This window comes from Pithys albifrons, chromosome 15 (genome assembly GCF_047495875.1).
Source record: "Pithys albifrons albifrons isolate INPA30051 chromosome 15, PitAlb_v1, whole genome shotgun sequence".
NCBI lineage: Eukaryota > Metazoa > Chordata > Aves > Passeriformes > Thamnophilidae > Pithys > Pithys albifrons.
Window position 1 is genome coordinate 18,219,860 of NC_092472.1, and position 27,108 is coordinate 18,246,967.

General features: G+C 47.3%; 1 protein-coding gene across 4 annotated transcripts in view; it reads left to right on the forward strand.

Moving 5' to 3' along the window:
* FSTL4 (follistatin like 4) overlaps nucleotides 1-27,108 on the forward strand; it is a 231,406-nt gene that overhangs the window by 71,130 nt on the left and 133,168 nt on the right. For all 4 annotated transcript variants that reach the window (XM_071570400.1, XM_071570404.1, XM_071570403.1 and 1 more), the window contains one exon: nucleotides 22,636-22,863. In XM_071570400.1, the coding sequence (XP_071426501.1) occupies nucleotides 22,636-22,863 (228 nt within the window). The remainder of the gene's footprint in view (nucleotides 1-22,635; nucleotides 22,864-27,108) is intronic.

The window sequence follows — 27,108 nt, forward strand, 5'->3', positions numbered from 1 at the left end:
CTTGATTCACATTTATTAAGCTGTGATAGAAATTCCTGGTGGCTTCTTGAGAACCAAATATAATATTAATGTTGGCAATTAACCCAGTTGTTCTACCATGCAAAAAGGTGCAATTTTCCTCTTAATGAAAAATTTAGGTCTGCTTTGATCATTTGGAAAGTGTAAAGTCAACTAATGAAGCAACTTGAGGACGTGAATTCCAACGTTCTCAGTAGGTGAATACACAACATCACTCCTTGTGGGCCCAGAAGATCCAACTCCAGCCTCAAAAGAGAACAGCCCAGAAGAAACTGCAGTTAAATTGCAGTGCACTCAGAGAGCTGGAAGAGGACAATGTCAGGCTTGAAAGTGTTTCATTTATTCCCTGTGCTGGCACACACAGTCTCCTTGCCCTCCATCAGAGGTGGCACCAGCTCTGTGAGTAGAGAAGGTGGCACAAAGGAGTTTTCTTGTGCACTGGTGGAGTCGGGCACAGGTTCAAGAGGCTGATAAAACAAACTGCAGCTTGTGCAGGAGGGTGTCTGGGGGTGCAGCAGGGGAAGCACAGGGGGGTGGTGGGACAATACCATGGCCAGGGTGTGGGTGCATCTGGTGAGGAGAAAAGCCTGGGGGCTGTCCCAGGGGCACCTGAGACAGGGCAGGAGTTGGAGGCTAAACCTGCACATTGGTTTGCTGTAAAAATTACTGCCTTTGAAAGGAAAAGGGGGATTTGCTATAAAAATTAATGCCTTTGAAAGGAAAAGGGGGATTTTGGTGCAAGGAGTCTGGCAGGGTGTTGCTCGTGGTGCTGGCACAGAGCTGTGGCTCAGGCAGCCTGAGAGCAGCCTCAGCAGGCCCTTCTGGGCAAGGGACTGCAGGTTGCCCAAATCCCTGATGCCACAGCCTGGCTCTGCCTCATTGGGGTTTAAGTGGCTCCTTCAGGAATGTTCCTGCTCCATCTGTTCAGGGGAAAGGGCTGGCAAATCACAGCAGTGCTCACTCATGGCTGTGGGAAAAGTTGGTGTCACTTTTTGGTGAGGTTGGAAAAGACCTTTGAGATCATCAAGCCCAACTGTCAACCCACACACCACGATGTCCACCATTAAACCATGTCCCCAAGGGCCACATCCACCTGTTCTTTGAACACTTCAGAGGTGGGGACTCCCCCACTTCCCTGGGGAATCTGTTCCAAGGCATTGATATGTGTAATTGAAGGAGAAAAGTGTGGATTACACTCAGAGAAAAGTGCCAAGGTGTACTTGGAAAAGCATTCAAATATTTTGATAAGTTCTGGAGCACCTCAAGGGGTGGCTTGGGTTTCTTTCACAGCTTGACTTGATGTGAAAAGTGTCTCTGCAACGTGAAAGGAAGTTGTGTCTCAGAAAGGCATCTAAGCTGATGTCGACTGTCATTTTCATGCTAATGGGTTATTAGAGCCTGAGTTAAATTGCAGACAGAAAACCTTTAGGGTCTGTTTAAGGCATTATGAATATGAATACTGCTGTCTCTTCATGCAACTCTATTTTTATTAAGGAAAAAAAAGTAGAGCCATCATTTATCTTTTAAAGACCTTACTAAGAAGAATGCTTAGTATGTTCTTTTATTTTGTGTTGGTTTTTTGCCTTCTCAGTGATGTGGTCCCACTTTGTGCCCTTGCTTTGCCCCAAGGCTGCTGATACAAACCTGGTTGTGGCTCCTGTGCCACAGGAGGGCCTGGCTGTGCCCTGAGCCCTTGGAGCAGGGAGGGCTCTTGCCAGAAAAGCAGCAGGGAAGCTCTGCCCACCTTCTGCAGGAGGTTTCAGTTGTCCCCCCTTGCTCTGCAGTGTCAGGACCCAGCAGTGTCAGTGATGTGACATCTGCCATCCTGTCAGTGGGCAGAGTGGGACTGGAAAGCAGGAAAACACCTCTAGAGACAGATGAGTCCTACAGGATTGACAGAAAGTGAGGTATGGACACCTGTTCTTTCAGCTGGCAAGGACAGTGGTTCTGTTTACTTGTGGTCTTTTTTTTTACTTATGGTCTTTGGGTTTTTTTACTTATGATCTTTACTTTGTTTTTCTCTTGTTCAACATGGAAAAAAGCTCCAAGTCTGGGCACTGGACTAGTTTGGGAAGAGGAGAAGCAATCCACATGTGGTGCTTGAGATCTCTGACCTCATCACTGTGCCAAGAACCCCCTTGCCATTAGTGGTGCATTTTGATGAGGTGTTTGTGCATTGTCTGAAAAACTCAGCCCTCCTGGCTGTTGTCAGAGCCTTCCTCCTCCACCCTCTGCTGGCACAGTGTGGGAGATGGGACTGGAAAGTGTAAAGGGCCCAGAAGGGTTTGTTCACTTTGGCTGCCCATGGAAACTCCTCCATTTCCTGACACCCTCCATGCAGTGGTTAAAGGGAGTTCATATTTACGTGGTGTTTGGAAGGGGCATGGTGAGAAATTCCTGCATGATTTCCCAGAGATAAATTCAATATGGAATCCAGGAACAAACAACAACCCCCAAGCAAGACAAAGTGAATGGATATCAGCATTTTGCATCCCTGCCCCTCCTGCCATCCACCCTTCTTGCTCCTGCTGTTTGGGAAAGCAAAGGGAGTGGAAGTTGGGATTCTCCATCAAAGGAAGCTCCTTACTCTTTACTCTGATTTCTTTACTTTGTGCTGACCACTCTGCTAGACTTTAGCTCTGTATTAATGGATGTTTGCTCATCCTTCCAGAAATAGATCCTGGAGGTGATAAGTAGTTCTTTCAGAGTGCAGGTCGACACACTCAGCAAAGCTCCACACTGAGACTTGCCAGGAGCAAAATCAATTGGTTAAACTTTGAATATTTCAAAGAACTTCAGTGCTGCAGGTGAACAAACATGCTGGAAGGCACTCAGGCCATTTCTCTGGGTGTGAAAGCACATCTGCTGGGGAACAGAGTTGCTCAAACGTGCAGCATGAAGGATGCCACCCAAAAATTAACTGTGAAAGGGGCTGCTCTCAGCCCTCCAATAATCCAGCTCAGATGCAGGGCTTTGATTGTCTGTAAACTTGGAACGTGACTGGGCTGCAGAGCTGGGAGGGGTGGATAATCTGGAGCACATTCCCAGCTGGAATTGGCATTGGCAGGGTCCTGGTGGTGCCAGTGCCAGGGTTGCTGCCAGGGTGGCCAAACTCTGCAGGGACCTCCAGCCTGTGCCAGGGCAGGGAATCTGCACGTTCCTGCTGTGGCACCACTGAAGCTGCTGCTGCCAAGGTGGCTCAGCCCCCTCAGGGCTGTGGACTGGCTGGATTCAGCAGGAGCAGGACCCAGGAGTGTCTCTTGGATGCCCATCCCATGGGGATGAAGTTCCACCTGGTGGCCCAAGGGATTCCCCTCAGTGCACAGCCAAGCTGATGTGCTGTAAATCTGGGGAAATCTCAAGGAACTTCTTTTATTATTGGTTTCATAAAGGCCCTTTAGGAGGGTCTTTTTTAAGGATTGTTTTATGTTTTTTACTGGTCCCTCTGGTTTGTTACATATCAGCATCTGGAAGGTCCACAATGCACTCCTGTCCTCCAGCAAAGCACTTTCTGTTGTAGCTGAAGATCCATCTCTTTCCCTCTCCACATTCTATTCCAGTGTAACCTGGTTGGGGTTTTAGGAGAGCTAAAGGGAGAATACCCTGCCCTGGGTTTGTATTTTAATTTAGGTCTGACAGAGGACCTTGGTTTGTCCACTGTCTTCTTATTGTGTGTGTCTTGTTCACTGCTCTTCATGAACAGTCTTTTCAATCTTTACTACAAGTTCTTAGCTGTGGTAGAATGTATTTAAATAATTTTTTGTCAAAGGCATTAATTTTATTCCTTATATTCTACCAATTTTTTATTGGAGGAGACATAAAATAATCTTGCAGCCTTTTCTGAGTTTCAGGGGGATGACATTTGCTTCCCAAATGCCCTGAGTTTGGAGCCTTTCCATCCTCTTTGCATACAGCTGTAAACATCTTCTCTCCTGTATCCAGTTAGTTTTCAGCAGCAGGAGATTAAATCTTTCCACTCACATGGATTCTGCTGCTGCTGCCCACAAACCCTTGGCTGGAACCCTCTGCCTTGTCCCTTTGGATGTCAGGATTCCCAGGGAGCCCAGCAGGGACCAGCACACAGAGCTGCAATTAAAAGCAGTTTCAAATGCAACCAAACACATCAGGAAAAGCATTTTCACTGTCTGGTTTTTGGCATTTGCTTCTAAGTGCAGTTGTGTTCTTCTGAACTGAGCTAACCTGACCATGAAAATGCTGCAAAAAAAAGTCTCCCCCATTACCCAGAGCTGATTACAGAGTGGCAAATGGATGCCACAGGCTATCAGGTTTCTGAAGGCCGTGGGGAGGTGGTTGCTGCACTTGTGAGAGTTTTCTTTGACAGCACAATGTGGAGTTGTGGCTCAGTATTATTGCTTGGAAACCTCCTGTTCTGGTGCAGAAAGCAGAGTGTCCCAGCTGGGATCATCCTCACTGATGAGGAAACTAATTCTCCATCCACCAGTTGTGCTGTGAGGACATCCCTGTTCTCAGAGAGGAAACAGTCATGGAATGGTTTGGGTTAGAAGGGACCTCAAAAATCATCCTGTCCCACCCCCCTGCCATGGACAGGGACACCTCCCACTAGCCCAGGCTGCTCCAAGCCCCATCCAACCTGGCCTTGGACACTTCCAGGGATGGGGCAGCCACAGCTTGTCTCTCCTAGTTCTTATTTCTTGCCCAAATCACAGAGGAATTACAGCAACACTGTCCTGGGCAATTAATTTTTCTCTCATCCCTCTTTTCTGTTTCCCTTTTTCTTTGAGCAAATGCAACAGTTCTGGCAGAGGCTGGTGCTGCCTCTTGTGATGCTGATGGTGTCTGACACGACATTAATGTGGACTCAGACATGAAAAACAATGCAAGGAACATTGATTTGTTGTTTTCCAGGTTGGTTAAGTTCCTTCTGATTGAGGAAAGGCATTTAAATACAGCTTGGCAGGCTGGAGGCAATAAATGCAACCAGGAATTCTTGTTCCCACTGATATTAAATGATGAAGCTCCCACTGCTTGTGTGGGATTCTGGATGGGACCCTGAAATGCTTCCAGAAAAAAAAAAGGAGGGGGTTTGGAGCCCCCACTCACACCTAAATCCCCACCAGGAGCTGATGCTCACTCAGTGTGGCAGGGGAAGGTGGCTGGGGATTCCTCACTGAGATTCTTCTCTGGGTCCTGGAATAAAGCAGATAAACCATAAAAAAACATAGATCACAATCTGCCTCCTTTGCAGATTCCTCTCCCCACCTCGGGTGAGGCCACACCTTGAGTGTTGTGTTCAGTTCTGGGCCCCTCAGTTGAGGAAAGAGATTGAGGGGCTGGAGCGGGACCAGAGAAGAGCAAGGAGGCTGGAGAAGGGACTGGATGTGGCTCTGAGTGTCCTCTGAAACACCTCCAGGGACGGAGAATCCAACATGTCTTGATCCAACCCCACTGTGATCACCAGCCCAGGGCACGGAGTGCCCTGGGCTGGTGATCACAGTAGGGTTGGATCAAGGGTTGGACTTGGTGATCTCAGAGGTCTCTTCCAACCCAACTGAGAAGAGCAACGAGGCTGGAGAAGGGCCTGGAGCACAAGTGCTGTGGGGAGAGGCTGAGGGAGCTGGGGGTGTTCAGCCTGGAGAAGAGGAGGCTCAGAGGTGACCTCAGCACTGTCTGGAACTGCCTGAAGGGAAGTTCTGGCCAGCTGGGGGTTGGTCTCTTCTCCCAGGCACTCAGCAATAGGACAAGGGGGCACGATGGGCTCAAGCTCTGCCAGGGGAAATTGAAGTTGGAGAGCAGAAAGAAATTCTTTACAGAGAGAGTGCTCAGGGATTGGAATGGGCTGCCCAGAGAGGGGGTGGATTCCCCATCCCTGGAGGTTTTTAAGGTGAGCTTGGCCGTGGCACTGAGTGCCATGATCTGGTAAAGGGACTGGAGTTGGACCAAGGGTTGGACTTGATGATCTCAGAGGTCTTTTCCAACCCAATCCATTCTGTGATTCTAAAAGTCCATGTTGTAAATGATGACCTAGAAAAGAGGAAAAAAAAAGATAAAATTCCCCCCTAACTCAGGGGTCCTTTATCCATGGGATGATACAGAGGGAGCACTCTCAGCTCACTTGGGCAGGGAGACCCCCCCTATCTCCTGGGCACAGAGACCCCCTCCTGGGCATGGAGAACCCCCTCCTGGGGAGCCCTGGAATGAAAAAGTGCTGATGCTGCTGAGGACAAAAAAGAGAGATTGAGGCGTTTGGGGTTTTCTTCAGTGCCTGGTTTCTGAGGCTTCAGCTCTGCCTGGCTTTGATATTCAGTGTAAAAGAGAGCAGGAACCAGCTCTGTCTGTTACCTGTGCCCACCAAACCTGCTCCACTTTGCTGCTGACACTGTCAGCTGAGTCAGAGGAGGAAAAACACCTTTTCTTGTTGCTTTCTGCTTACCACGTTGTGTTGCAAGATTAAATAGGGATGTGTCTCTTCATCTTTGTGCCATGGACGTGCTGAATCTGCAGAGGGATGTAAAAAAAGGGCTTCTTGAGTGAAGATTCAGTGCTCATCCTTTGGTTTTTTTTAATCACAGCTTAGCTAGACTTGCCAGCTGAACCCAACAGGAAGGAAGGAAAAACCCCAAAGCCTCAGAAAATCTGGAATTGCAGCATTAACTGCAGGAAAGTAGTCCTTGGACTGGTGATGGTGCCCTGATCTGTGCAGGGTGCTGTGAAACCAGGGGATTTTTCATTAACTCCTTTGACTTCAGGGATTCCTGTTTTCAAGTTCTCACTTAATGTCTGCCAAATTCCTCTGCTTGGCTTGGGCTTTCTTCAGGTCTAATTCTGAGGTTTAAACTTCACCAAGTTTAATTCTGCACTTGTGGGTGGTATCAGTGATATGAGGCCCCTTCAGAGTCATCCTCTGACTAATTGCAGAGGGGCTGATGACACAGAGAATGAATCAGTTGTAAAAGCTCATTTACATGTGCCCCCTTCCCAGTGCCTGACCCAACTCCCTGATCCTTCATTCCTGTGAAATTTAAGTTTTCCACTGAAAATAATAATCTGTGGATGGTGGGGGAAAGCAGTCACTGCTCCAGCTTCCTTTTGTTCCCTTAAGGAATATTGACTGAAAGCTGGTTTAGGTTGAGTGATCAATTAATACCCCTCAGCGTGCACACACTCACTGAATTAATGTGATAATCCCTCGTGTAAAGAAGAATATTTTTTGTTAGTTTACAACAAGAATAAATTATATCCTACAATGGTAAATGTCATGATATTGATCAGGATTGGCAACAGCATCTCTAAAACTTGATACTTGTTTTTTCCTTTCTTTCCAACCAACTCCATCAGGAAACTTTTCACGGTGTGGGGTTTTGGTTGGGTTTTTTCCTTTTGTTTTTTTTTTTTTCCTTGCTGTTTGTGCTTGGCTGCTCCTTGCTGGTGGAATCCTTCTGCTGGTGGGGCAGTGTGGGGGCTCCCAGCTGGGGCAGGGGCTGCTCCCTCAGTCATGGAGCTAATGGCAATACAGCTGTGGCTGCAGCTGATGTTAAACCACCCTTAGTTGAGCTTTATGATGCCAGAGACTGGCAGCTCTCCCACTTGCAGCCTATAAATTATGTCAGTTGTTCATGGACTTTTTTTAACCCTGGTTTCTCTTGAATTATGGATGACAGACAGGGCCAGAATTTGCTTTTAGTGCTCCCAGGTGGCTGCGTGTGTGCTGAGTGCGCCGAGCACTCGTGATCTCAGGGTGTGCAGTCAGGGCATGTGGAACATCATTTGGGGCTGGGACCACATCATAGTTTGAATCCCAACCACTGAGGGAGCTCAGGGGAAATTGAAGTTGGAGATCAGGAAAAAATTCTTTGCAGAGAGAGTGCTCAGGCATTGGAATGGGCTGCCCAGAGAGGGGGTGGATTCCCCATCCCTGGAGGTTTTTAAGATAAGGCTGGATGTGGCACTGAGTGCCATGATCTGGTAAAGGGACTGGAGTTGGACCAAGGGTTGGACTCGATGATCTCAGAGGTCTTTTCCAACCCAATCCATTTTGTGATTCTATGGATGTGGCACTGAGTGAGAATCCATGTCTTGATCCAGCCCTACTGTGATCACCAGCCCAGGGCACGGAGTGCCCTGGGCTGGTGATCACAGTGGGATTGGATCAAGGGTTGGACTTGATGATCTTGGAGGTCTTTTCCAACCCAATCAATTCTATGGTCTCTAACCCAGAGCTATTTCAGGGCAGGGTGGGTGTTTTGCTGCCAGGTTTGACCTGCTGAGGCCAGAAGGTTTCACTGCTGTGAACTCTGTCCCAGATGGGTTTTTGAAAGCCACTGTGATGTCCCCATTGAGGAGAACCCTTCAGTGTGGGGATTGGAGCCTGTGTGCCATTGTGGGAAGGGACAATAGCCATGCCTGCAATGGAAACATTATGATTGCCATGCTTTGAAGTTCCCCAGCCCAAGTGAGTGCTGGTGAAGAGCATTCAACAAGCCACTCACTGAGCTGCCTGAACTCCCTTGTGTGGGTAGGGATGGGTTTGAATTAAAGCAACTCACTGCAGGGGCACTGGCACCTGCCAGGCTGCTGGGCTGGCTCTGCTGTGCCTCTTGTCCTGCTCCTCACCAAGGGAAGCCTTTTCAAAGGCTCTGTGTGGACACTGTGCTGCTTTTGTAGAAGGGAGTCAAGGCACTGCTGCTTTTAAGATTATTTTTAAGATCATGAAGGGAAGTTCTGGCCAGGTGGGGGTTGGTCTCTTCTCCCAGGCACTCAGCAATAGGACAAGGGGGCACGATGGGCTCAAGCTCTGCCAGGGGAAATTGAAGTTGGAGAGCAGAAAGAAATTCTTTGCAGAGAGAGTGCTCAGGGATTGGAATGGGCTGCCCAGAGAGGGGGTGGATTCCCCATCCCTGGAGGTTTTTCAGCTGAGCTTGGCCGTGGCACTGAGTGCCATGATCTGGTAAAGGGACTGGAGTTGGACCAAGGGTTGGACTTGATGATCTCAGAGGGTTTTTCCAACCCAATCCATTTTGTGATTCTATGGATGTGGCACTGAGTGAGAATCCATGTCTTGATCCAACCCTACTGTGATCACCAGCCCAGGGCACTCCGTGCCCTGGGCTGGTGATCACAGTGGGGTTGGATCAAGGGTTGGACTTGATGATCTTGGAGGTCTTTTCCAACCCATCAATTCTATGATTCTGTGATTTCCACAGCCTTTATTGAATAATGTGTGTTTGAAGGTGTACCAACAGCAGGTGTTTGTAAGTCATGTGAAGCAGCTACAAACGGTGTGTCTGCACTCCCAGTCCTGCCTTTGGGTCCTCCATAAAATTTGAGAGTTTTTTTCTTGCTTAAATATGAAGAAAGCTTTGCTCTCTGGCATATTGATTTTACAAACATTAGCACTTTAATCAAACAGCTCTGAAGTTTGGCACTTCATTAACTGATCTTTAGGAGTAAAGTGCAAACTGTTTGCACGGGGTGAAGCCTGTCCTGACCGATGGCACTGGAGATGCCCAGAGCTGGAAAGGGTTGGGCAGGAGCTGAAGCCAACAGAGGTGTTGGACCAAGGGTTGGATTTGATGATCTCAGAGGTCTCTTCCAACCCAACTGATTCTATGATTCTTTGATTCTAAGGGGCTGGGTGCAAGAAAGGAGTGTGGTCAGGAGCCATGGCAGGTGTTGCTACAGGAGAAGCCACAGCACTGCCTGGCACAGCTGCCCAGGGCACTCCCAGCCCTGGGGGGATTTAAAACCTGTGGATGTGGCACTTGGGGACATGTGCTGGGGGAACATGATGGCCTTGGAGGGCTTTTCCAACCTTAATGTTTCTTTGATTCTGTAGTCTCATAGGAAAAGACTTCCAGGCTTGTGAAGTTGTTTGGAAGCAAATCTTAGTTTGGCTCTGGGGAGATGGGATGGAAAAGCCTCTCCTGTGGCCAAAGAAATCCTCCTGCAGGTCCTGTGGCAGAGGGAGGTGCTGCAGCAGGACTGCAGGCTGGACACTGCTCCCAGCCCTGCTGTATTTGTAATTATTGTATTTATAATACTCTTTACAGCCATAATTATGAGGCCTTATTAATACTAAGCATTGTACAACAAACATGTCTTCATAATGTTGCCTAAATCATTGCTTTGAGTGGCTCCAACATTACCTTATTGCAGTAATGTTTAAAATTTAAATTGTGCCACCAAAGCTTTATTTTCTTCTATATTTCTTTTATTTCCTGTTTTCCTATTTTGCTTTCTGCACTGCTGTTTTGACATTTAGGCCTGTGCAGACAGTCCCAGTAAGATACACCTGCTAAAAATACTCTGGAAACACTTTGGAATTGTTGAGCTGTGCCTCCTCACAGCTGCACTGTCCCTGCCACACAAACATGTAAACCACGGTGTTCTGAGGCCATTTAATGGCTGTAGTTCATTAAGAGTGTCCAGAGAGGTGCCTGCCATGAGGTCCCAGAGATGCTTTTGAGCTCAGAGCTCTCCAGAGGAAATCCCTTAATCCTTGGGTGAGCAAATATGCTGAGACTGTGCCGTGCTGTGTTGTGTGCTATGATCTAATTGAGATTTAATGCATTCTGCCCTGGCCCTGCTGTGGACTCCCTTTGGACCCTCCACTACAAAGCTTGGTGTTAGCAGCTTTTTCTTCTGCATCCCAATTTATGTCTTCCAGGATTTTTGGGCATTTTCAGAGTTTGAGAGCATGGAGTGGTTGTGCTGGGGAAGATGCACAAGGCAAGGAACGAGATCCTCAGTTTTCCTTTCCAAATGCAGTATTTGCTTTAGGAGTTTTGAACTGGGATTCTTTCATACTCCCACCCCTCTGTTCAGTAACTGTGTATTTGCTGCTGGTTGTGTTGAGTCTGGTGTCTGATCCCACAGCAATATTTCAGTACAAATGCATGTAACCAATCCAGTGGGAGGAAGTTGTGGACAGTTTTTGGGGAACAGGAGCTCCATAATCCTTTCTGGAGCCACAAAGCTGCCTGAGCCAGGTTGGGCACACCAAGCCCCTGTCCCAGGTGGTTGCCTTTTCCTTGCTGATCAAGGGCATACATTGAGTTTCCACATAAAAAATACAAGAATTGTCTTTCCCCTCTGCCCTAAACTCCATTCCTGAGAGTCTCAGTCCTGTTTCTAATGGAGAGACATTTAAATGGAAAGAGATGCTGCAATTTTGAACTTTTAATGTTTTACCCACTCAGGTGGGCACTGTTGAAGCAATTATGGCTTTAAGTGGAAACTACTGGGAGACTGGACTGTGGTTCAAGATCACTCCTGCCATCACAGAGAGCACTTTGCCTTTTCCTCCTTTTCCCTGTTTCCCCTCTCCCCTCCTTGCTGGCTGTTCATTCACTCCATTTCACAGGGAGAGCTGAGGGATTTTTTTATTGTTTTTATTGACAGTTTCAGACGTTTTTCCCCCCAAAATGGGCACTGTGCATGTTCTTCCACCTGAGTAACCTGGAGGCACCACTCAGTGCCTGCAGGTCGTGTTGGAGTCAGTAAATCACCCTGTGGGGACCTGCTCTGCCAGTGCAGCTCCCACTGGCATCAGTGAGGATTGTGAACATGAGTAGTTGGCAGCTCTGGGTTGTGCTTTAGGTGGAGACAAATATTCCCATTAAGAAGTGCAGGTTTGGAAGTCAGAGCTGTGCTACATTATTTAGTGTGGAAACCCTTAAAATTAAATAACACCTTTGTTGTTGTTTGGGTTTTTTTTTAAACCATTTGCTCTGTCTGCTGGACACCCCCAGTCTGCAGGAGTTGTTTGAGTCTCCCATGCTGGGTGTTAATGGGAACAGGAGCAGTTGAACACATGCACATCAATAGCAGAGTGGGAAGCATAAAAATTGAATTCTCTGCTGCCTTTTCCTTCCCTATAGAGAAAATAGGCCCATTAGTCCAGCAGGCTTTGGCAAGGTGGTGTTTGCAGTGCAGGGCTGGAAAGCAGCTCCATCCCCAGCGTGTTGTTCAGCAAAGGGCTTCACTTTTCACTGCTGCCACTGATCCTGTTTGCAGTGGGCACAAAGGCCCAGCTGGGTTTGGCTGCTGGCTCTGCCCCCGTGCCAGGGATGGACTGCCCCAGGTCTGTGCCACGCTCCATGCCATGGAGCTGCCACGGGCACACCTTGGGGACCACCCACCCTTTCCAGGCCACTCTGTGGGGTGAACAGCCAGGCTGGAGGGCTTCTAACACCACTTTGTCTCTAAAGCAAATGTTTTTGGAAGTGAACTTTCCCCCAGGCACATCCTCTCACGCTGCTCATGTATTTCCCTTGCAAGCTTTGGGCTCCCCAAGCTGAGCTGGAGAATATTCCAGCCCCCCAGGCCCATGGGATGGCACTGGAGGGTCCTGTCTGAAGGGTGGAGGGACCTGGGTGCCTTGTCAGGGACAGTACCAGCTTCTTCTGTACTTTATAAACTCCTGACTTGAGCTTGATGCACTGAGGGAAAAGGGCTGTTTCCTGAGCACAGGATGTTCCTATTTACTATGACTATTAATATTTATTTATTCCCTCTACTCTTCTGGTGTCAAATAGAGTGACTCTCTCTCACTGCTTTTTCCCTTTCTGGTCAGTTGTCCAAAGTGACTGGAGGGAACTCTGCCCCTCTTGCCCCTCTTTTGATCTGATTCCCCATTGCCTCGTTCCCCCAAAGCTGCCCGAGAGCTCCATGTCCTGATCCAAAGGGACAAGTGGGGCAGAACCTGGAGAGACAGACCAGGGAGTGTCTTGAATTGTCCCTCCACTTTACCATGAGTAGATTTGCTTCCTTTTTCTAAGGCACCAGGGAATGGGCAGGTAGGAAAGCCCAGTTCCAGCCTCCAGTCCGAAATATGGTGCCTGCCTGTTCCTGGTTTGGGATGGGCACCTCATGTCCCTGCTGTAAACTGGTGGCACTGGTTTTCTGGGGCCTTCATGGGGCTCATCTAAGCTGTGTTCAGATGTAGCCCCTGCCTTGGCCTCCCAGGTGTCTGTGCACACCTTGTGCTCCTCCATGGTGTGGCTGTGCCATATCCAGGTGGGTCAGCCCAACACGTGCCACAACCCTGCACCCAAATGCCTTTTGTTCCACTCCCTTTGTTTAAAGAATAAAAAGCCCCATAATGCTGCCTTTGCCCAACATGCTGTGATGTTGATGGCTGATGATTGCTGCTCATTCCTGCTTTTCATCCCAGGCTTTTCCTCTCCTGCTCTTAACTGTGACCCTCTTGTTTTCGTTGGGTGCTTTGTACTCGTCCTGTTGGTTTGAGCAGTGGCTGCTGGTTTGATTCTGTGTGCAGAGCACTTTCAAAGGGAAGGGAGGGAATACATGCACTTATTTTATTATATCCACCCTTTCAGGTCCAGCTCTGCCCAAGCTTTGTTTGGCACCAGGATGAGCCCTGGGTGGACTCTCTGCATGGCTGTGGGCCAGCACTGATGCCACAAAAAGCTCATTTCCCCCCCAAGAAAGAAAGAAAAAAGGCAATTTCCTGGACCAGATACCCAGCTGTACAGATTAAGAAAATTCAGATTAAATTAAGAGTATTTGAAACAAAAATGCACCCACTGCAGGAATCCTTAATTGGCTGCAGATTTTTCTCTGTTTTTCACCTCTTCTGTTTTTTTCTTTTTAGCTTGTGCCAACCTGAGAAACCAGTGATAAATTCTACTCCTCAGAATAATAATAATAATAAAAAAGGCAGCTAATGTTAACATTTTGGTGCTAATGCTCCATTTCTGCACTGATACCCTTCGAGCCAGTTTGAACATTATGTGAAGTTTAAAGGCTTTTCACTTTCAAAATAGCTTTTTAGTAGATTTTTTCATCCTCCTGCGTTGTCCTTTCAGTAGCCTGTAACTCTTCCATCAGGTAAATGCAGTTTAAAATGCCTCCTTCAGCACAGAGCAAAGGCAGAGGGAGGAAAAGGTTTGTAATGCAGGAGAAATGGCATTAATTCTGCCACCCTCCTTTGTAGGAGAGCACGGGGAGAAGTAACTGCTGGAGGGTAAGTGGGGATAAAAAGGATGACTCTTTGTTGAATTTAGAAACTTAAGATGTCGATTCATACACTTAACACAGCTTGGTGCAGGTTGGGGTGACGTGGCAGGACTGGGGAAAGGGAGTGGAGGTGCTCTGGAGGTATGAAAAGATCCTGAAATCTGATATTCAGGGGAGATAAATCTTCAATCACAGTCAGGACAATTTCCTTCATTGCTGCAAAAGTGAAATCCTGAGGAAGGGGGTGAGAAACAGAAATGTCCTGGGGGCAGAGCCTCAGAGGGGAGGGTGTTCTCCCTGGGCTGCTTTTGCTGACACAATCCAGGGGGTTCTGACACACTCAGGGCTTGGTGCTGTATCAGGTGAAGGTTTCTGTGTGTCAACATTGGAGTTAAACAAAGTGTGGCTGTGCTGGAGTGTTTTGGTGTCCTGGATTAGCCAATAAATAGAAAATTAGAGCAGTGGAGAACCACAAACTTAGCAGTAGGTGTAGAAGAGCTGCATGCCATTGCTTTAAAAACAGAGTTTCTCCTTATTTCTTAGTCTTGGAATAGGAATTCCTGAAAGGGGATTGCCAGTTGCTGCTGCCCTGTGGTGTCTGGGGAGATGTTCCAGCCTGGTTTCAGCTCCCAGAGCATTTGCTGCTCCCTGGCACTGCCCAGCTCTGAACTAAAGCTTGGGGCACTGCAGGTTCCTGTGCCAGAGCCCAAGGAGCTGCTGGGGCACAGCTGGGGGCAGGAGTTGGGAGGATGGTGTACTTCTGGTGTGTGTTGGAAACACTGGAGTTAGAAGTGACTCCCTTCCCTGGCCACACACACCTCTGGAGGCTCCATGGAGTGGCCTGAGCAGGGTCTGAGAACACCCTCGGAGCTGCTTAACTCCAGTGAGGGGATCAAGCAAAGAGGGGGGACTTTAAAGAGTCATTGGGAAGAAATTCTTCCCTGTGAGGATGAGGAGGCCCAGAGAAGCTGTGGCTGCCCCATCATCCCTGGAAGTGTCCAAGGCCAGGCTAGACAGGGCTTGGAGCACCCTGGGACAGTGGGAGGTGTCCCTGCCCATGGCAGGGGGTGGAACAAGATGCTCTCTGAGGTTCCTTCCAGCCCAAACCATTCTCTGATCCTGTGCTTTAATTGCTGTATGTTTAGGTTGTACCCACTAACAACCTTCAGCTTTTTCTGGTCTGGTGTTTCTACCTCTGAGACATTTTTGAGCTGTTTTTTAACCTACTTTAAAGATGTTTGTCAAGACTGTGCCTTCATTTGGGAGGTTGAAGGGTGGGAGGTGCATCTCTGAGAGCAAAGGAAGTGCTGACACTGCCATTGCTGTGCCAACACTCACTGAGGGTTCTCCTCCATCACCTTGAAGCCTCAGCAGTGGCACCTGCACAGTTTGGTGCAAGTCAGATGGTTGTTTTTCTTTACTTAGAGCTGAATTCAAGAGTAATGTAATAAGGAAGCTGAGTGGATATTAATTATAGAAGCTTTTTATCTGTTCCTCTTCCAACCAAAAAAACATAATCAGAATAATGTTCTTTTTTTTTTTGAAACAAACACAATGATGGGCTTTCTGTTTCTGTTCTTTTTCCTCAATGAGCCTTAAAAACTGAATGAGAAAACAAATAGGAAACTGAAACCATTTTTCTCTCCAGTCTGCAATGACATTGTGTTTGTGCATGAGTAAGGGGCAAAGAGGCACACAGTAAACAATTGGATTTATTTGCTGATAAATGGTCTTATTACAAAGCAATGAGTTGAAAAAATAGCAAAAGAAGAGGTTTCTGTGAGGCTGTGGATGCTCCTCTGGTGGGAACTGGGTGCTTTTTCCCTTTGACCCCTTGTTAATCCTGCAGGATGCTTTTAGAGGTGAGCCAAGTGCTGGCTGTGCACGTCCCCTGCCACTGCAGCCCAGCCCAGCACACTTGGGGCATGGATTTCACCCTCCTCCAGGTGGGAATGATCCAAGTGAGGGTGAAATTGTGGAAATTTCGGAATGAGATGTTGAAAAATAGGTGGAAGTGAGAGCCTTGTGCTGAGGAGCTCTGAGGGCAGAGCTGTGCAGAGGGTGGGGGAGCCAGGGGAGGTCTGAGCATCTCTGGGGGGAATTTCATGGAAGGAGCAGCACAAAGAGATGTGACACAAAGGATAAAAGCCCTCTGAAAACAAGGAAGGGAAGCAAGGCTGGTCCTGAGAGGAGGAGTGAGGAAATGGGGCAGGCTGAAGATTCAGAGCAAGATTAAAGGCAACAGGAGGGAATTTGAGCAGTGACCTTATGGGAATTTCATTGCCTTCATTCAGAAGAGTCTGTTCTTCTGATATGGAGTTGTACCAAAGAAACCAAAGTATTAATGTCATCTGTTCCCTCCAGAGCTGAGGCTCTGAAGTTCCAGCAATTCTGGGGGCTGTGGAGTGCTGAGAACATTTAAAACCATGAGGAAGGTGTGCAGATGGGAGTCTGCACTTTGCTACTGCACTCAGGGCTTGCTCACAGCACTGCAAACACACATGGCCAAGGAAACATTGAATTAAATCACAGAATCATGGAGTGCTTTGGGTTGGAAGGCACCTCAAAGCTCACCTTGTTCCCCCTGATGGCGTGAGTGACCCCCCCCGGGCAGGACTCTGAGCCACGTTAGTGCAGGGTAAGATAAAAAGTAAAGGTCCTTTAATAACACAGGGCCTACAGCCCACAGGAATACAGGATGACATCCATGTGCCCCAGTTCTTGTTTCCATGGCTTTTATAATAAGATCCCTCCAATCATTGCTTTACACATTTCTCAGTCCAGCCCCAGTCCCACCCCTGGTCCAACCCCCTGGAATTGGGTCTGGGGTCATCAGGACCCTCTGTCTTCATCAGCTCTTCTTCCTCAGGCACACAAAGGTCCCTTGGAGTTCATCCAGTTCTGGCTTTTGGGTCACTCTGACCTGTGTTTATGTTTCATTCTGTGGGCCTCTGATATCCTTCAGCTCTACCTTGGAAAGGAGTCTAAACAAGATTATTTAACTAAAGGAATTTGAGCTCCCTGTTCTGGGACAGGGGTAGTGATAGAAAGGCATTAAACTTAAACTGTTAGAAATAGTAACCCTCTAAAAATCTACAACTACTGTGTTCCTAAAATCTACAAAATGTGAAAATCAGAACAAAAACCCCTTTGGCATCACCCCCTTGCCATGGGCAGGGACACCTCCCACTGTCCCAGGTTGCTCCAAACCCTGTCCAGCCTGGCCTGGGACACTTAATCCTTTTGATTAATGCAGGAAATAGATGAAATTTCTGCTGAGCTGGGGCTGTTTCTGGGCTGGCTGGTTGTGGCACTTGGCAGACTCAGCCTGGGGGTGATGCCAAGGGGAGTTGCTCAGGTTCAGGTTTGTGTCTGTACTTGCTGCTCAGGAGTAATGCAGTAAAATTGCCTTCAATATGCAGCACCTCTCTGAGATAACTTTGGATAAACATTTAATAAAGAGCAATTTTATGAATTGTCTCTTTAGCAGCTCTTCCAAGAAGAGAACAATCAAACAAATTGTGCATGGTGGAGTTTCATGGCAAGGATCTAAATATATATGGGCTCATATCTGGGTTGGTGTTTCTTCCTCAGTAATCTCTGTATTTGCTTTACAGAGTTGGGATCTTTTGATCTGTTTGTGTCTTTTGTCTCTTTTTTCCTCTTAGTACCCCCACAGACCACCATACCATCAAAACAGTATTTGATGAAGCTTTTGATCTCACTGTGGTTAAATGGCTTTGAAATGGGGCAAAATGGGGCTAATTACACTAAAAATAACATAGTTACCTGTGATTTTCAACAGCCTTTTCGTGGTATGACCTCTGATGGGTTCTGTGGTTCTGACAGATACAGAGAAAACACTCATCCTGTTTCCAGATGTAAAGATTGATACAGAAAATGTTCCTGTAGCCCTGAGTGCTTCCTTGGGGTTGTTTGCAGAATAACTGCTTGTGCTGAGCAATTCCAGTTTGTTTTCATTAGATATTAAACTGCAGACACACATTGAGCAGTTCCCTTTGTTCTGTTTGTCACAACTCTCCTTTTCAGGGTACATTTTCCTTTCCTTGTGGTGTTGGGTTTGTTTTTCAAACCCTGCACCTGAAATAATGTGACTGCCTGGGAATTCTTGCTGGTTTTGCTTCCAGGGAGCTTTCCACATCATCTGCCTTTTCTTTAATGTGGGGCATCTAAATTGGGAAAAATGATTGATTTTCCATCCTCCTCTTCCAAGGCTGATGTGTCTCTCTCCATCCTGCTCCAAGATGTGCACACTCAGTCACACACTCAGAGTTGTCTCCTGGACCTTGAAGGAAAATGGTTTGCATCTACAGCAAATCATCTGCTTGATTCTCTGTGTTATTCTCCAGGACAAGTCACCCTTTTTGCTTTATAAAAATAAATTATGACAACAAAGGCTTGTAATGGAGACAAAGAATGTTAGAAGGGTTTCAAAGATGTTTAATGTGGGAAAGCAAAAAGCTGTTGGAAAACTCATGTCAGGATGTTGGATGAACAGCTGGTGACCTCTTTATCACCAGGTAAACTGAGTTTAGAGAGTGAATATTTTTATCATGTCATAGAGGGTTTGATTTTATTTTTATTTTAATGCACCATTTGCAAGGTGCAGCCTTGCCTTGGAAGGACTTGGTGCAAAGCTTCCAGTTTCAGTTATAATCTTTATAATTAAAGTTTCTAGTTTTGGCTCCAGCCCTGATGTAAAGTCCAAACTCTTTCCTTCCTGAATGCCCAGCAATAAACCTGGATGTCCAGCTGGAGCTCACAGGGGCCAAACTTGCTTTTTCCATGTAAATACAGCAATTTCCAGTTCTGGGGTGTGTGAGCCACTTTCCATGAGCAGAGATATGTCAGAGCTGGGTTTGGTTTCCTGTCTCTGCTGGGTTTCTCTGGTCCATTCTAATTGGAGCTTGTCCTGAATCCAGCCTTGCTTGGAACTCCTTGGGAATTTTGCTGAAGGAATAGGATTATATTTGGGAGTGGAAAAAAAGAGAAAGCATGTGAGGGTTAGTCTGATCTGTACCATCTTTAGTGGAGTGCAAAAGGAAGATGAGGGCTGTGTCTTTATGAATTAATGAGTGTGGCAGGAACATCTTAATTGTCTGATTTAAGGCTTGCTTTGAATGCAGGCAGCCTGTTAAGCAGCCCTGTGAAATTCCTGAACTCAGGTATTTTCTGCCTGCACCAAACTCTATTTGGTTTTCCACTGGAATTCCAAATTTCTCAGGGGCAACCAGGAGCCAATTTGGGAAGCCAAGTGTGCTCCTGGTGTGAGCCCCTGAACTGCCTCCCTCCCTCCCTCCATCCTCTGGCTCTGGGGCAACACAACCCCTCAGACTCTCCCCATGTTGAGTGAGCTTAATTAGCATTGAAAAGTGCCTTGTATTGCAAGATAATAAATTTTTAACCTAAGTAAATGACTTTGTTTGCAACTAATGAATGGACTCAATGCTGCCCGTTCCGTGCAGCTCAGCGAGGGTCACAAACACTGCTGGGGGTTTCACTGGATTACCCTCCCCATTTCTGAGTCTAATAACACTTGTAAGAGTGAGGAGTGCAGTCACCTCTAATGATGTGTCCAGAAAAAGCAGTGGAAGGCACGTCTGGGTGTCCTGCCCATGGCACCCACCTGGATGGCACTGGGGAAAAATCCCTTTGCATGGCAGGTGCTGCTGCTCCACATAAATGAGTTATCTGGGTAAAGACAATAGAGCTTTTATATCCAGCTGCTTCCTTTGCTCTCTGTTTGTTCTGCTCTGTCTCACACCCCTCACTGTCCCGGGGTCTCACTCAAGCTGAGGGGGCTTTGGTGCTTTAGTTCTTCAGAGGATTATGCAAATAATAATTGAATTAAAGAGCTGCTGTCAACATTACAAGATTCTGGCAGAGACATCCCTTGTTAACACTCTGCTTGCAAACACAGATTTCAGAGGACTTGGATCAGGACTCCCAAATACTTGAATCTTTCCTTTCTGGCTGTTTGCCTGCCCTTACCACACTAAGCTGTGTTTAACCAGGAGTTGTCCATCTGGGAGCACAGAATAAATTAAGCTCTGAACAAAATGAATGAGGCATAAACACAGCCAGGCTTTGTGGGGTTTCTCCATGGATGGAGGAAAGATTAAGGATTTTATCTTTTTTTTTAATAAGCTGGTGCTTAACCAAATCTTGGATGTATCATTAAAAAATTTCAACACTCTGTTCTAATAAGAATAGTGTTTGTGTTCAGTAATATGAATTCTCTATTAAAAATTAAAATACCACAAAGACTTGAGGCTCTGGAGAGGGTTGTTGCTGCTGTCAGGGCAGGGGCAGCTGTGCCCTGCCCAGATGGGACCTGCTGCAGGAAATCAGAGCAGCCCACCCTGAAGGAGGAGGCAGAAATAACTTCCAGTGCCCTGCAGCCCTTGGCTGGGGTGAGCTCTGAAAGATCAATTTTCAGCCATCAAGACAGCCCAGGATGGGCTTGGCTGTACTTGTAGCTGTATTACATTGATATAGAAAATAAGAGCTCCTAAATCTTGATTTTTGAATGCCTTTAGTAGCAGGAGAAGCCTCCAAAGCATTGTCTGTTGAGGCACGTGGTGATGGAGAAGCCAAGTGGCTGGTTGGATGCAGGTCCTGCCACCAGAGGAGGAGGAAGAGGAGGAGGATGCTTGACCAGAGCTTTTTCAAGCCCTCATCCTTTGTGCTGCTCTGATTTACAACAGGCACTATAAATAATATCACCTCGCCAATGAGGTCTCCCTGAGGTCACAAAATCTGAATTTCTGAGGATAATTTGCAAAAATTCTGCAACAATTAATAAAGTAAGTAAAGGATAGGCAGATGCTCCTTCCAGGGGCTGTACTTCTTGCATTGCTCAGAGATGCTTTGACCTTCTAGTTTATTACAAGTCAGGAAAAGTCAATATTTCTGAGCTTGCCAAGTTGGAGGAATTTTAATGAGTTATTGAGTCAAATAGTTAATCCTCCAATAACAGCCTTTTTTCCCTTTCAGATTTACAGTGATAAAAACAAAGGCTTAATTGGCACCAGGAAAATGGGGTTTTGTTAGGAACTTGTGCTTGTCTTTGTGCCCATGGTTTAACCCCTTGATCACGTGGAGATGAAATGGAGCTTCAACACTGGGGAATTTGGTGTTGGCATGAAATGCTGGGCAGGGGCTGTGTTGGTGTTAGTGGGGAGTTCAGCAGCACAAAAAAGGATTGATGGGTTGAAGTAGCTGGTGCTGCTGCTCCTCACACCTCTGTTACCTGTTACCTTTGGGTGAGCTCTGCTCTGTGCTCTTTGTCTGAACTGAAAAACCCTTGAACACGAGAGCCCTGGGTGCATTTGGGGCACCTCTGAAAGCTGGTGCCCACCAAACCCTTGCCAAGAGCCAAACCTCCTTGTGGTACTTGGAGAGAACAGGGATTTGCTTCCAAAGCATCTTGCTGGTCCAGACCGAGTCCCTGGCACGGGTGCAGCTGGAGGCTGTGGTGGCTGGAAGGCTGTGCCAGCCTGGCAGCAGGGTGGGCACTGGGAAATGCTTATTCCTGCTGTAATGATGCCTTCTGCAGCCTCCCTTTGTAATGCTCGACTCTGTGTGCTCCAATTAGCATGGAATAATCTAATTTCCTGAAACTCTCTTTGCTGAGTGTAATGCTAATTATTGCTCTGAGTAGTGGCTTGTTTGCAAGTGCCCTGTCCTGTGTGAGTTATAGTAACACTCTGTGTGAGCCTTTCAGTGAGGAAACTCCTGAAGCAGAAAATGCCATAGCCCAGGGCAGCTTCCTTGCCCCTTCAGTAGCATCAAACAGCAGACAGTGCAGAATATTCAGGATATCATACCCAGTGAATGCCTAAAAGCAGCAGTAGAAAGTTATTTTTCACCATGTGCCATTATTCAGAGTGTAGGGATAGGTACTAATGGTTGATTTTCCAATGAGGAGCATTTCCTGTAACATTCCCTTGACTTCAGTGAGGGTCTTTCTGGGGATCTCCCTGTGCCTTGGCTGTCATTGTGCCTTGGATGTCATTGTGCCTTGGCTGTCACTGTGCTCTCTCTCCCCATGCCATGCCCCTCACTGTGCTCACTCTCCCTGTGCCATGCCTCTCACTGTGCTCTCTCTCCTCGTGCCATGTCCCTCACTGTGCCATATCTCTCCCCATGCCATGTCTCTCACCATGCCATGCCCCTCACTGTGCCATGTCTCTCCCCATGCCATATCTCTCCCCATGCCATGTCTCCCTGTGCCATGCCCCTCCCCATGCCATGCCCCTCACTGTGCTGTGTCTCTCCCCATGCCATGCCTCTCACTGTGCCGTGCCCCTCCCCATGCCATGCCCCTCACTGTGCCGTGTCTCTCCCCATGCCATGTCTCCCTGTGCCATGTCTCCCCCCATGCCATGCCCCTCACTGTGCCGTGTCTCTCCCCATGCCATGTCTCTCCCCATGCCCTGTCTCCCCCCATGCCATGCCATGCCCCTCACTGTGCCATGTCTCTCCCCATGCCCTGTCTCCCCCCATGCCATGCCATGCCCCTCACTGTGCTGTGTCTCTCCCCATGCCATGCCCCTCACTGTGCCGTGTCTCTCCCCATGCCCTGTCTCCCCCCATGCCATGCCTCGCCTCTCACTGTGCTGTGTCTCTCCGCAGCGCCCGTGCCCTGCGAGCAGAGCCCGTGTGCCCGAGGCAGCAGGTGTGTGCTCAGCGAGGACACTGGCCAGCCCCAGTGCAGGTGTGTGGAGCACTGCAGTGCCACCTTCCTGCCCGTGTGTGGCTCAGATGGCAGGTTCTACGAGAACCACTGCCAGCTGCACCGAGCCGCCTGCCTGCAGGGGAAGAGCATCGACATCGTCCACACCAAGGACTGTTTCTTCAGAGGTAGGTCCAAAAGAAATGCTCTTGTGGAGCTCTCATGGCTCGTTGTAATCCTGGTAAACAGCTGAATTTAATGTTTTATTTCTAAGAGCTGCATTTTTTCAGGGATGATTTATGGCAGGACAGCACAGAACACACACAATGTTTTCTGCAGCTGTTAAACCCCCAAGTGTCATCACTGTGCACAATGTAATCAAACTGGGAGCTGGTAAATAATTAACATCACTGTGTGCCTTGTGTGCACTGTAGTTGTGCTGCTCAGTGCTTTCAGCTGCCAGTGCAGTAACTTTTTACAATCCAATTCATTTGAGAAGGCTTTGAATGAGATAAAGACATTAAGAAAAAGTGGTAGATAATAATAACAGGAAGTTGTTTGCTGCAGCAGTGAGGAACAGCATCAGACACAGGGAAGGAAAGGAGCTGTTAAATGAAGTAAGAGGAGCGAGGAGAGAGTTTTAACTAATTTTAGGGACAGCTCTGGTTGCCAGTGGGATGCACACACTTCTGCTGCTCTTTTACTGGTTCAGCAGCAAACTTCATTATCATCATTGCACCAAATCACCAGGCCTGTGTCTGTCCTTGTCCCTTCCTGTCACCAAGGGACACTGCAGGAGCAGAAGTGTGTGATGAAATGCCAGGGAATGGAAGAACTCATAAATTCTTTTTCTTCTAATGAGAGGTCTCATAAAGGCCTCACTGGAGTAAATCTGGAAAGCTCATTGTCAAAGATGACTCCATATACCTACAGGAAGATTTGAGTGGGTTGTTGCAAATACATCCAGTGACATTTACGTGATCAAATATGAAAATAATTCCTTTATCTTCAGCTCCCTTGAGCCCCCAGGAGATTGGTTGTATACAGAGCTATCCATCATGGGCTCTTGTTTACTAACATGATGCTGGAAGAGCCTATTAAAGAAACAGGATTCCATGTGAAGAGTCTTATTAATATATCCTTGTGATACCCTTTGGAGATAGAAAAGCATTACCCTTCTTGTGTCTCACAGGAAGCCTGGAGGGTTAAGATCCAGCCCCAGATTTTTCCAGAGGTGTGGAGGCACCGCTTTGCATTGTGTCCCCATTTTTTGGAGGTCTGGCCATGGAGGGGACAGCAGAGCTGGCCAGAGCACTGGCCAACACCAGCAGAGCTGGGGAGGTTTGTCACAGGCAGCCTCTGCATTTTCCAAAGCAGGGAATTAGGTCTGGGATCAACAGACCTTGGACAAGTTAATCACAGAAAGGGGTCACCCGTATCTTGAGGGACAGCACATGAGCAGAGCAAGGCAAGGAGGGATTTTTGCTTGTGGTGTTAAAAAGAAGCAGCTAAAAAGGGCACTTGTGCCTTGCTCCTGGTGCTGGTGCTTCTGCCTGTGGGTGTTGAGTCAGGTCAGGGTGTGGGTGAGGCTGGAAAGTGCCTCCATCCCTGGGTGAGAGGCAGGTGGGACTCTGCAGTGTGAGGAACCTCCCAAAGGAAGGGCAAGCCTTGATCTCAGAGATGCTCAGCACTCAATTCAGGGATTTTCTTCCCCTGACTGCCAAAAAGTGTCTTCAGCTTTTTCAGTCTTGACATCACCCACCTTTTTAACAACAATGCTCCTGGCCTGGGTTTTTATCCCTTCCTTATCACATACAGTGTTAGAGAAAATGAGTTCTCATTGCAGTAATCAGCCCCTGCAGTGGCTGTATTATACCTAATGATACAATGTCACGCTTCAACACTTCCCTGAACCATGAAATTATGGCAGAAAAGTAGGAGTTTGGTGTCCCAGTTTAAAGTAACCCTCCAACTCTTGCCATGGAGCACTGCTCAAATCTGCTTTTCAGCAGAATAACAGCTTTATGGAAGGCAAGAAAGAACCAAGCTCCCTTCTCTTCCCACGTGAATAAATAAAAATGTGCTTCCCAGCACTGTCTGCAGAGATAACACAGAGAGAAAAGTTACCTTAAGGGGGAATAATCCCACAGAGTGGGACTCCATGGGAATATTGGGCTTCAGCCCCTTTTTCTGTCATGCAGTTCCTGAGTAGCCTTCTGTGTATCCCTCTGTTTCTTGGTGGTTTAATCTCCTGTTTGTAAATTGAGAGTGATGGTGGTTTCTTTTTAAATCACAATTTTCAGTAAGGAATTAAGCTACAGGTTTTTAAGCACCGTTATAACATGAAGTGTAAGGCTTTGACTGGAGAAAAATCTTAAAGGTGCAAAATGACACAATCCCAGAGTGGTTTGGTGTGGAAGGAGCCTCTCAATCCAACCCCTGCCACGGGCAGGGACACCCTCCCCTAGAGCAGGTTGCTCAATGTGCCTCTGTTTGCTTTCTGTCAAGGAGAGAATTTAATTATTTGAGTTCAGCCAGGCTGAGGAGTGGCTGTTCCGTGGGGTTTTCTCCCAGTTCATTTGTTCAAGGAAGATTCTAATTCCTGTTTGGAGCATTGCCTTGTGTGCTCTGCCCCTTTGCCCAGTTAGCACCGACAAGCTGGATGGCCCCAAGGTGTGACAGAGACCTGAGACCCTGAGCTTGGTCTGTCCCCAGTCAACTGATAATAAGGCAGACTGCAAAGATTTGTTTTCTGTTGTGTATTTTAGGACAGGATTCTTTGGTCCTTCAGCATATTTGTCAGTGCTGGTGGTGGCAGAGCCTCCTGGGTGAGCAGAGCCATTCTGTGTGACCAGAAGCACAGCTTGGTTGGTGCTGCCTCAGCCCTCTGCATTCTGGACCAGCAGTGGTGTTAGGAAGAGCAGAAGAGAAATTATTTTCTGGACAGATCAGTGATTTCTCCTTGGCCCAGCCTGGAATGAAATGACTCCTTGAAATCTTGAGAGTCCAAAATGTCAAAGGAACTTGTGGGAATGTGGGTGAAGCAAAGAGAGCTCAGCAGGAGTGACCCCCCCAGGCTCCATCCTGCAGCCTCTTCCAGTTCCCCAGACACTAAACTGTAAATGCCATTCCTTTTCCTCAGATGAAAAAGCAAATGATAAATGGGTGGAAAACTTCCCTTGGGAGGCTGAAGCCCCAAGGGAAATACCATAAAACACAAGTCCTACATCCAGAGGTCTCAGGAGAAATGTCAGAGCTGTTCATCCTCCCTGATCTGGTTGTCTCCCCTGGTAGGAAATACAGTTTGGTTTTCCCCCAGGAAAATGTTCTGTTTAGGACTTGTCTATGTGGTGGAATTTTTCATTTTTTTATTTTCACAGCTCTGTGACTTTGCACAGTCATTTGACTGGAGTGTTGGTCATTTGTACTGGGAAGCAAAATCCAGGAGGATAAAGTGCTTTTGCTCCGTGCCAAAGTGGGGAGGATAGAAGGTTTTCTTCTCCAAAAGCCATCCCAATACCCCTGAAAAGTGGAAGGATCTCTGTGCCCCTAATGACAATTGTCCCACAGATGTCCAGAATGAGCAGTTGGCCTGGAAATGTTCCTATTTGAATAAATGCCTGGATAATGCAGTAATCTCATTTTAGCACAGTGATTTGGACTGGGCTTTGCTTTCCCATAGCAATGGTCCTTTTTTTTTTCCAATTCATTTTTCTTTCCTTTTGACTCTTTACACCCACTCTGTCTCTTCCCTCATTTTCTCTCATTATTTTTGCCCAGCAGAAGCTGTTCAATAGTTTTCCTTCCCTCCTCCAGAAACATCAGAGCAATGCCCTTCCCTGGCAGTTTCCACACATTAGTGGAATTCTGGTTAGAGCTGTGCTTTTCCATTTCCAGCATTTAGGAGTCATTTTCCCCCTTCTCATTTTCCCATCCTGCTGGTTTTCTGCCTGGTCAGCAGTCCCAGACCTGCAGCAGGAAGGCAGCCACGTTGCTTGCCCAAGCTCATGCCTTATTTTTGTGGTTCTGGCACCTTCCCTTTATCCAGGTGAATTTTTTTAATAAAAAACTCAGTTTTCCTGTCTGGGCTCTGGAGCAGTTTGAGCTGCAGCTGCTCAGGTGGACTTTGTGCTCTGGCATGAATTGAACCCAACTTGGTTGACCAAACCCTTGAACTCCCATTATGTAATTTCACTGTACCTGTACCTGTGCCTTAATTAATTCTTTCTGTCCATTCAGTCCAACTTGTACTAAAGCTCCAATTTTGAGATCTGACAGAGTTTTATGCAGAGAGATGGGGCACTGTAAAAGCCTGTTCATGTCTGGTATTCCAGTCCCATTCTCCTCCTTCCTCCCTTCTCTCCTGAAATGTCAGCACTATTTTTTTCAATAATTTGGTCCCACTGCTTAAAATATATACCTTTTTTTTTCTT